Raw genomic sequence first — 10,270 nt, forward strand, 5'->3', positions numbered from 1 at the left:
TAATCAATTTTACTATTTTAACTAAACTCACATCTAATTATTATTTTAATTTGTTTATAAATTTACTACATAAATGTTTTCATCCAATGTTTGACATAATTTTATTTTTTCCATAATATTTTACTTTATATTTTTAATTTTTTCATTACATTTAAATTAAAATGTAATGAGTTAAATTAAGTCACTAAATTTGATTAGTATTTTCATATAATTGAAATATACACAAATTAAAATATATATTTTTCAAGAATTTTAGTTTGTACTACTCTAATCAAATAAATAAAAATTTGGATTTAAAAAGATATCAAATTTCTTTTTCAACTTTCCCATACTGTTTTTTCTTTCAGATGGAAGAAACTAAAAATCATATTATTTCCCAAATGTATCGCATTGAAATAAGAAAGTTAAAAATGGCAATAATATACTATATTTAAAAGAAAAAAAAGCATTTATTTAACTTCGAGAAAAGAAATAATAAATACTTTTAAGCTAAAAATGTTTTTAGGCTAAACTATTAATACCATTAACAGTTAAATTTACTGAAATGATTTTTAACATAAAAAGTTAATCAAATTTACATTTTTAAATTCAAAAACCCGATATGTGTAATTGGAATTATTATCTTTGATCATTTTTCACCACGATAATACCATCTGCACCGAATTTATAGTAGTGATAGCTGAAAAAAAGTTTCTGACACTACATTGGGTCATAGGATACGAGGTGGGAAATATTTTTTAAAGCTTCTCACGATAATACTTAGCCGGTTGTAGTAAAATGTAAACATCCACATCCATACATACCCATACATATGCTCATATGTGTGTATATAGGATAACTAAAACTCTTGAATTACTCTTAAATTCAAGTCTTAACAAAAACCTGATGTCTACAAGAGTATAATATCCACTTCAACACTGTTCAAACCGTTCACCATTTCATATTCTGCCCAAAACAAAAAGGATCATAGGACAAAGGCTAAAACTGGGGTACACTCACATTTACATGAGCTTTGCCCTTGAAAAGTCCATCTCAGGGTGCTGCAAACACACAAGCAAATTTTATTATTATCAGCTAAAGCTCCATATGGGGATCAAAAAAGTTGGGAGGAAGAAAGAAAGAGTAACCCATAGGTGTATCTTGGATGAACGAATTTTGGAAGAGAATAGTTTACCTCGGACATGAATTTCTTTAGAATTTCCTGCTTCTGAAGCTCATCACTGGTTGGAAGGCCCATCGCCTTCTGTCTCTGGTCAAACTGCAACAAAGAGCACAATTTGTGACAAGTATCAATTATGGTTTATGATGAATCTGAAGTTTACAAATGCAAACAAGTAAAATTAAAACTGGAAATAAAAGAGAAAAACTAAGCAATTTGGCATGTTCCGGGATGAGAGCTCTTTTGGCAGATAAAAACAATATCCAGAGGCAAAATATAATGGAAAGGGCAGAACTAATTACCATCATCTTCTCTACAGTTTGCCGTGTTTCAGGATCCAAGTCAGATAGTTTGCTGTTCTCTGGTTCGACTTTCTGAGTGTCAATTTCAGGATCTCCTTTCACCAATGATTTCCACCACTCCATTTGGTTGTGCTTGGTCAAAAGGATCGACAGTGCACAACTATCCTCTACAAGAAGTGTGGGAAGATTTTTATAGTACCGATAAAAGAGAATGTTGCAGAATTAAACATGGTTTCATTTTCACAAAAAAAGTATAGGAGTTTCAAGATCACAATTGCAATGCGATTATATAGACGATCCTAATAATAATGAAACAACTATTTGGTTGGTCAACAATGCTAAAATATTACTCAATGTAAAATTTAACCAGAACATGAACTTTTCTCTTTGAGAAAATAAAAGACAGATTCAAAAGCATTTCCGTATAAAGTTCAAGTAAATTGCATAGAATGAAAGAAAATAAACAAGGAGAGAAGATAAGAACCAACTACAAAATTGATTTCGGAAAAGTCAAGATTTACTAGGTTGGAATTTAAATATATATTGCTAGTCCTCTTTAATTTTCTTTTAAGTACTTATATCTGACACCCATGTCAGGCACACTTTTTAGTAATGGGTACGGAGACATAACTCCCCAAAGACCCCAAAAATATATGGAAATTTTTTTGAATATATAGTCATTGGATACATGACCGTAAACATCATTCACACCTCAGTCCAGGTGACATAGGTTATTGAAATACTTGCAAACCTAATAATTGCGAACTTGTAAACTCTAGCTGAAGGGAGAAAAGAAAAGTAGAAAATGAAGTTCAATTTGCAGTACTTCAACTCTTATTTTCATTGAGATAACATACCTATGCTCCAGTAACAGTCATCAGGTTTGACAGTTTGGAAAAGCTCCCCCTGAAAATATAAAGAAGTATGTGACTAGGATACAAACAAACTAAGATTTGCTCAAAAAGCACATGGACTAACTTACATCAATAATAGGAGGCTGGCCCTTAAGTCCAACTTTTAGATGATTCTTCTTTATCTCGCATACAACAAACCTTGATTTTGTTCCATTGGGAACTGGAACATTGACAGTGACCTCTTGAAGGGACTGTGTCCAAGAGTACTTATCCAGATCAAGTCCATTGCCTTTGTTTGGAACTGTCCAAGATTTAGAGAAGTATAAATAATACAGTGAGTAATATAATTAGTCTTTGTGTTTCATTTTCATTTGCCTCTAACAATACCAAATTCAAAATATCCGATGCAAAGCTTAATCATAAACCTCCCCATCCTCATCCCACTAACCAACAAAAAGAAGACACCCATACATACAAAAGTAGAGAAGTCCCTTTTTTACAAGCATTCCAACAGGGTGCACATCTTTGTAGCCAACTTATGAAATTAACAAACATAACCGTGTAATAAAATCTTACCTACCATTAGCCCCAATTGTGAGAATGCACATCTAAATTGGCTAACAAATGAACAAAAAGATAGATGGATGGATGGATGAAGAGAGAGGCAGAGAGAGCGAGTGATTGAACAAGAAGTTTCGGGTGAATGCAAGCTCAGGACAAGGAAATCAAATCCCAATTTGCACCAAGACTATCATCAAGCTCAGGCAATCAAACCTCCCTGCTTCAACCAAATCCCAAAAAATATTGAGGCAATAGAATTCTTTCCAACATGTTCCCATATTTTCTATACAGAATAAAACGAGCATTTAAAAAGCCCTCACACCGTGGACAATTACTAACTTAATTTTTAGTAAAAGACATTCACTTATCACACCATCATGACACTAAGTGGGAGACAAGAGGATGGAGGACCAGCATAACATTACTAGGGGTGTAACTGAGCTTGAGTCAAATCCAGAGACAGCACAAAGCTCAAGCTTGATTATGTAACTCAACTCTTGAAACTTGCTCGAGCTTGCTTACTATAAGGTCCCTTTCCATAACCAAAATACAAGAGGCCCTGCTCAAGTTTCAAGACAGGGAAAGAAAAAGCATGGTGTTGTTCATCATTTCATTCCTCACAACTACTAGCAAACGTGATATAAATACAAATTTAAACCCTAAATAATCTAGTAAGTAACAAGTATCTTTATCCTTTAAACGCTTTTCATCATCTAAATTTCAAAACACAAAGCAAACATTTAACAATGCAGACCTCAGATAATTTTCCTGTTAAACAAAGACCCAAATGTCCATAAAATAGCCTTGCATTCAAAATAAAATTTACAATAATAACAATAATAAAAGGAGAAATTTAGCCAGAAAAAATATAATAAGAAGAGAATTAATAGAAATTAAGAAATAGGAACCTTTCAAACCAGAGCTAGACTGGTCTTCGTTTTTATCGACCTCCATTGCCTCCCTATTCACTTCTTCCTTGATCTCCTTCTCTTTCTTCACTTCCTCCTTCTTTATCTCCACCTTCGGAGCCACCTCTTCAACCTTCTGCTTACGTTTCTCCTTAGCAACTCTCACGACCACTGCAATCTCCTTATCGAAGTTCTCTTTCTCAAGAAAATCAGTTTCTTTGGCCAGAAAATCGAAAACTTTCTCCAGAAACCCAACAGGGTCCGACGGATCCAAGCTGGCGTTAAACGGCACCGCTTTCGGCGATGAAGAAGCGGAAGGTCTGGCCTCTTCTTCTTGAAACTCGGAGATAATTGCCATGTTTTGACTCAGGAGAGTTTAGCTGCGTGGGAAGTGTTGAGTATGCGATCGGGTGTTGAAAGACTGTGGTTAGGGTTTTATATAACGAGACCTTGTGTCGATGGTGGGAGTCGGATGGAATTTTCTAGCTTCTTTGTGGAGTTAAAAATGAAGAAAGAGTGGGTAATTTAAGCAAATTTAAAGTGTATTTTCGAATGGACATGGAGTTGACATTAAATTTATTTTGATTTATAAATTTGGATTATGTCAAAATTGATTACCATTGTTACTGGAATAAGATCGAATCGAATGGACCAAAAATTGATCGATATAATCGTCCGACCAAAGAGGTTGAACCGATTAACTTGAAAATTGTTTGAAATTGATAAAAATTGAAAATCAGGACAAAAATCGAGACCTGAACTAGTTTAACAATTTTTTTAATTTTCTTTTAAATTTTTTTTGAGTTTTTAACTATTTATTTATTATTGTTGTTTGGTAGTCGAATCGATAAAACTAGTTGAAAGGAGAACCAGTGATCTAATATGTTTTACCACCGGTCCAGTTATTAAAACATTGAATTAGACATTTTGAGATTGTATCACATCATCATAAAATCTATATAAAATTTTTAGTTTTCAAGTGATGATGTGATACAATCTCAAATGTTACATCGTTAAACTTTTATCTTATTTAAGTTCATGAATAAAAATAGACCTAATTGTCAAGTGTAAGTGTCAAAGTAGACCAAAAAAAAGTATAGGTATCACTTTTTGAAGGGTGTATTGTATTGGAATCACCACTGTTGATTTGCAAAATATTAACCTTTTGGTGACTAAGTGCATTGTATTGGAATCACCATTTATTTGCAAAATCTTAAAACCATCATGGTTGATGTATTGGTTGCAAAATATTACTTTGTTGAAATCACCATGAAAATTATATTGGAATTATCATTCATTTACAAAATTTTATTGGATTGAAATAATACGTCCAAAACATCTTAAATGGCACAAGGATGCAGGACAACAAAAAAATTCTTACTCTTATGAGCTCATCTCACCGTTACAAGCTTTAAGATGAGTCTAACCCTACTAAGGCCACTATATACTAAGAAACTATTGGTAAACTCTAATGTCTTTCATTTACAAGACGTTGGTTGTGAACAAACTTTTTTAATTTATGTATGTTTCATCATTCATAGATTGGAGAGCACTGTAATCCATTCTTCGATACTTGAAACAAATTTCCAGCTATGCTCTTTGATTCACTCATTCTATGAATCCAAACTTTTATATGTACTCAAACGTTGATTGGGCAAGTGATCACATTGATTACAATTCGACAATTGATTTTATTCTTTATTTTGTCCAAATCCAGTAAGTTGGTCCTCAAAGAAACAATCTACCATTGGCCACTCCTCCGCTGAAGCTCAATATCAAGCAATTGCAACTGCTGCCTCAGAATTATTTGGGTTATGAGCATGTTAAAAGAGTTCAAACTTTCACCATCTCATGCTCCGAAATTTTTTTGTGACAAACAATGTACGACATCTCTCAGTTAACACTCAGTTTTGCATAAAAAAATGAAACATGTCAAGATAAATTTACATTTTGTTTGTGATCATGTTCAGAAAAAAAAATTGGACGTCACTCATATTTTTGCGGCCGATCAGATTATTGGCACAATTACAAAAGCACTACCTAAAGCAACCCTAGTCTTAACAAGTTAGGTGTTGTTTCATAACCCCAAACTTGAGGGGGTGTATTGACTTATATTATTATATATATTTTTATTGCTATTTTTTGTACACATTATATACAATACAAAAAAGTAAAGTATCTATATTGATCCAATTCATCTCATTAATATTTGTAGTACAATCCTTCAGTCGATTTCGCTTCATTTAGTTCAATTTTAATTTCAGTTTATGAAATTTTAATAAAATTCAAATTAATAAGGAGTCCTTATGTCATGTTACCGAGGGCCTCGATTAAAAAAAATACGTCGTCTGGGGGCTTTACTAGAACTAACTAGTAAAAGGCCTAGAGCCGGAAACGATCTTAGAAACCAATCGTGCCCCGGTAAAAAATCTCAATACCGTATTCGTTTAGAAGAAAAACAAAAATTACGTTTTCATTATAACCTTACAGAACGACAATTACTTAAATACATTCGTATTGCCAGAAAAGCCAAAGGGTCAACAGGTCAGGTTTTACTACAATTACTTGAAATGCGGTTGGATAACATCCTTTTTCGATTGGGTATGGCTTCGACTATTCCTCAAGCCTGTCAATTAGTTAACCATAGACATATTTTAGTTAATGGACATACAGTAGATATACCAAGTTATCGCTGCAAACCCCGAGATATTATTTCAGCGAGGGATGAACAAAAATCTAGAACTCTAATTCAAAATTATCTTGTTTCATCCACCAATGAGGAATTACCAAAACACTTGCCCTTTCACACATTACAATATAAAGGATTAGTCAATCAAATAATAGATAGGAAATAGGTTGATTTGAAAATAAATGAATTGCTTGTTGTAGAATATTATTCTCGTTAAACTTAAACTTAATTAAAATAACAAAACTAGGGTTATATGTAACAATTAGATTTCTTTTTGAATTAAAAAAACTCTTTTCATCTAAAAGTATTGTTGATAATTTGTGTATAAATAGATGCTCATTTCAATAATATTCAGCTCATTTTCATCTTTTCATAAACTTCTTTACTTCATTTCATTTTCTGGTTCAAGCAATTTCTTCCATTACCAATTTACCACGAAGTAGCTGCAATTCCCTGTCGCAGCCTGAAAATCAAACAAAATTTGATGCTAAACTAGTTTTGCAAATTCCCTATATGTGAAAGGAATAAAAGAAAAGGAGAAGGGAGAAACATGGGGAGATAAAGTTTAAAACAAGAGTTTATTGGGGAGAGGGAGAGAGGAAGAAAAGGAAATAGAGAAAATATTAAATTTAATTAAAAAAATTTACACCATGTTAAGATTTCATTCATCCATATGATTTCAGGGATTTCACCCAAAGAATATTTTAAGAGCCAATTAAGGATTGAATTTTTTGGTAATTTTATAAATAGTTTTCTAATTCATCTATGATAAGTGATATCAAAATCAACCTTTGTTTGATTTCACATCTAATGTCCCAATAGGTGAGATAGATCAAATGAACCAATCAGGATTTCAGGCCATACCTTTGAGGACGAGTAGACAAAATCACAAAAAAATTGACCATAAATGGACTATATGTATTCGAGACATCAGTTAATGATCACAAATAAAGGGTTATGGAAGAAAATCATGTTTATTACACATTTCATAACGCTAAAAACTTCCCATCCGTTACGACACATCCCAAAGCCTTCCAACAAATCAAGAATAAGTTATCAAGAATCAATTCTTTCAACTACACAAATTTTGAATGCACGGTCCAGCGTCGGGATTTTGTTGTTCCTTCCATACCCTTCCGGTGACCCTCAGCTTTAGCTCCTTCCGGTCCCCGCCAGAGAAGAAAAGTGCCATGTTTCGCTGGATAATCAGACCATCATGGCTGTCCCTGACTTTCCGGTGACTATCACGGATGCTACGTGGGGTACCTTCCCATGTAAGTTTTCGGCCATTTGCTCCAACCTCAAGGCTGTAGCTATAGTTCCTAGCCTCGGCCTCATCGCCCATGAAACGAAGAAATGCCATGTAGACTGGGGCCATGCCAAGCTGGAATGCTTCAAAGTGAAGGCAGAAATACTGACCAAAAGAATGGAAGACCTGATAAAGAGCAAATAAGCCAGCAGATTAAGGCTCATATTAAGAAGATTATTACGTCATTTATTCAGGTAGTTGCAATGTGCCCGACCATAACCGATTCCCTCCAAGTAACTCAACAAAAGATGGCATGAAAGAAACAAAGGGCACATCTTACTATATTGTTCTAAAACATAGTGTGGCCTATTGAAAAGATAGTAATAAAATCGTAAAACTTACTGTTAGCATCCAAGTAGCATTTTCGACTTCTCGGGGGTTGGACTTCACATAACGATGGTTAAATGTGCATCCAGTGTGCATGTCCACTTTGTGATCATCTCTCAGATGGGCAACCAGGAAGGGAATATCCCCAACAACTGAACACTCTGATCCGGCATACGGGCAATTGTATGGTCTAAAATTGCAAGCTGCCTCATGTTTGAGTTTACTGTAATAGGGAAAGATTTCAGGGCATCCCAAATTGTAGTATTTGCATGGCAATTCAAGGGACTCAGCCACCTTCTCCAACGCTAAACATCTAATATCACCCAGTTCTGATCTACATGTGGGGCACTGGTTGTGTACTCTTGCTTTACAGGTAGAACAAAGTGTATGTCCATTTTGGCACTGCAAAAAACTGTTGTGTTAAAGCGAGCAATTTATCCTCTATTATTTACAAATACCCTTGCAATTTAATAGTGTCATCTATCATTGCTATATATTCAATCAAAATTCAGATATCTCCAAATTCCATTACAACATTCTCCTGTATAAAAGCAAGCAAAAAGAGAAAATTTCAAATTATCCTAATCTTTCTAGTCTCTTATCTTAGCTAGAGGGCAACAATTAACAAACAAACCTCCAAGTCCAAGAAATCTGAGAAAACATTCCTCTACCAATCTGTAACAGTTCTAATTAGAAAAGACTCTCAATATGAATAGGTAACCATTCCCTCCTTCAGAATGGAAGTTGAAGTTGCAGTTTTTCTCTTCTATTTCGATGACGATTTCAGGGCAAAACAAGAACTACCCCAGAGGTTTTCCCAGGAAAATCTTATGTTTTTTTTTTCTCAGAAAACTTGAATTGAGTGCATTAGGAATTGTACTACAACAATATCAATACAGTATCCAATACAAAGAATCACCTCGGTTAAACCCAAATAAGAAAACCAGTTCCGAATCACAATCATCTATCTGCATATGTTGCATCACAAGTGTTTATAGGCATCAACACAAAAGTTCATTTCGATCCTATTTATTTGACAACAAATTCATAAAAACATTATTGAAGAACTCTAATTTCTGACACGGCATTTCTAAAGCAAAGTGTAAGTTGAACCCAAAAGAAAAAAAATCCAGCAATTCATTCCAAATTTGAAAATAAACCATAAAATAGACAATGGAGCTTAAAAATCCTAAATCTAGATCCAACCAAGAAACAATCTCAAATCAAAGCATAATGAAATCCCATTTAAATGCAAAGCAAATCTATTCAAGCCCATCAACCAAAATCAACAAAAATAGCAAAATTAATAACAATACACAAAATGCAAATTAAACCTGATGGATTGGTGGGTACATAGAATTGGTACAAACAGGGCATTCTAACAATTCATGAACGCTGGTAGCGGGAGTGATCCCGGTAGCACCCACAATATTGTTGGCCATATTACTATTGTTGGCCATATTACTATTGTTGGCGTTGTTGGTGGCATTGTGAGGCTTTGAAGATGAGAATGGATGGTGACCATGATGAGGATTCGGATGATGCAGATTATGGTGATGGATCTCATCCTCATTCAATCCATCTATGGATGACACACATTCTATATTATCGTACTCCATTCATACACAGAGACAGACACCACCTTCGCAATCTCAGATTCTAATTATTTGTTTGAATCAGATACAAAAATTCAAAGAAAATTTACAATATAAAGCCCCATCCCAAAACTTTATATAAAAAAGAAAAAGAAAAAGAAGCTCTCCCTTGTTCTCTTCTCCTCAAAATTCTTTTACTTTTCCTTCCTATTTTACCATTTTTAAAAATATTTTTTTACCTTCTTGAAGTGAGAATTAGAGGAAGAAGAAGAGAAAGGATTATGAGAGAGAGAAAAAAAAATGGAGTCCCATGAATCCAACTGCCCTCTTTCCTCTCGTCTTAAGCAACTCTTTTCTTAGTTGGTTTTCCTTTTTTTTGTTTTTTTTTCTTCATTTATTGCTTTATTCATTGCTAAGTAATGATCTGCCAATATTACACGTCACACCATTACACTCTTTTAAGCAAATTACTACTACTTTTTTCTTGTTTTATCCATTAACAGAATAAAAATATTTTAGTTCATAAAAAAAAGTTATCTTAATAAAATGTTAAAATTTTCAAACTA

General features: G+C 33.7%; 2 protein-coding genes across 2 annotated transcripts; both read right to left on the reverse strand.

Annotated features, from left to right (window-relative positions):
- Window positions 1–830: 830 nt before the first annotated feature.
- LOC107890769 (protein BOBBER 1) lies at window positions 831–4,339 on the reverse strand. The gene is made up of 6 exons (XM_016815301.2): window positions 3,785–4,339; window positions 2,444–2,616; window positions 2,319–2,367; window positions 1,462–1,628; window positions 1,175–1,258; window positions 831–1,040 (listed from the first exon to the last, which is right to left on the reverse strand). Exons 1-6 carry the CDS (start codon window positions 4,140–4,142, stop codon window positions 1,002–1,004), a joined length of 870 nt encoding a protein of 289 aa, XP_016670790.1. The 5' UTR covers window positions 4,143–4,339; the 3' UTR covers window positions 831–1,001.
- A 3,031-nt stretch (window positions 4,340–7,370) lies between these two features.
- LOC107890770 (E3 ubiquitin-protein ligase SINAT5) lies at window positions 7,371–10,128 on the reverse strand. Its single transcript, XM_016815302.2, has 3 exons — window positions 9,444–10,128; window positions 8,125–8,511; window positions 7,371–7,908 (listed from the first exon to the last, which is right to left on the reverse strand). Exons 1-3 carry the CDS (start codon window positions 9,726–9,728, stop codon window positions 7,546–7,548), a joined length of 1,035 nt encoding a protein of 344 aa, XP_016670791.2. The 5' UTR covers window positions 9,729–10,128; the 3' UTR covers window positions 7,371–7,545.
- Between the last annotated feature and the right edge of the window lie 142 nt (window positions 10,129–10,270).

The sequence above is a fragment of the Gossypium hirsutum genome, chromosome D09, assembly GCF_007990345.1.
Source record: "Gossypium hirsutum isolate 1008001.06 chromosome D09, Gossypium_hirsutum_v2.1, whole genome shotgun sequence".
NCBI lineage: Eukaryota > Viridiplantae > Streptophyta > Magnoliopsida > Malvales > Malvaceae > Gossypium > Gossypium hirsutum.

Bases quoted from the DNA above. Each gene is read 5' to 3' on its own strand.
- LOC107890769 (XM_016815301.2), bottom strand. From the start codon at position 4,142: ATGGCAATTATCTCCGAGTTTCAAGAAGAAGAGGCCAGACCTTCCGCT. The intron at 2,617-3,784 runs GTTCCTATTTCT...AATCTTGGACAG, and splicing joins GTCTAGCTCTGGTTTGAAAG to TTCCAAACAAAGGCAATGGA. The intron at 1,629-2,318 runs GTATGTTATCTC...CACTTCTTGTAG, and splicing joins TGACTGTTACTGGAGCATAG to AGGATAGTTGTGCACTGTCG.
- LOC107890770 (XM_016815302.2), bottom strand. From the start codon at position 9,728: ATGGAGTACGATAATATAGAATGTGTGTCATCCATAGATGGATTGAAT. The intron at 8,512-9,443 runs GTTTAATTTGCA...AGTTTTTTGCAG, and splicing joins TGTACCCACCAATCCATCAG to TGCCAAAATGGACATACACT. The intron at 7,909-8,124 runs GTAAGTTTTACG...GCTCTTTATCAG, and splicing joins ATGCTACTTGGATGCTAACA to GTCTTCCATTCTTTTGGTCA.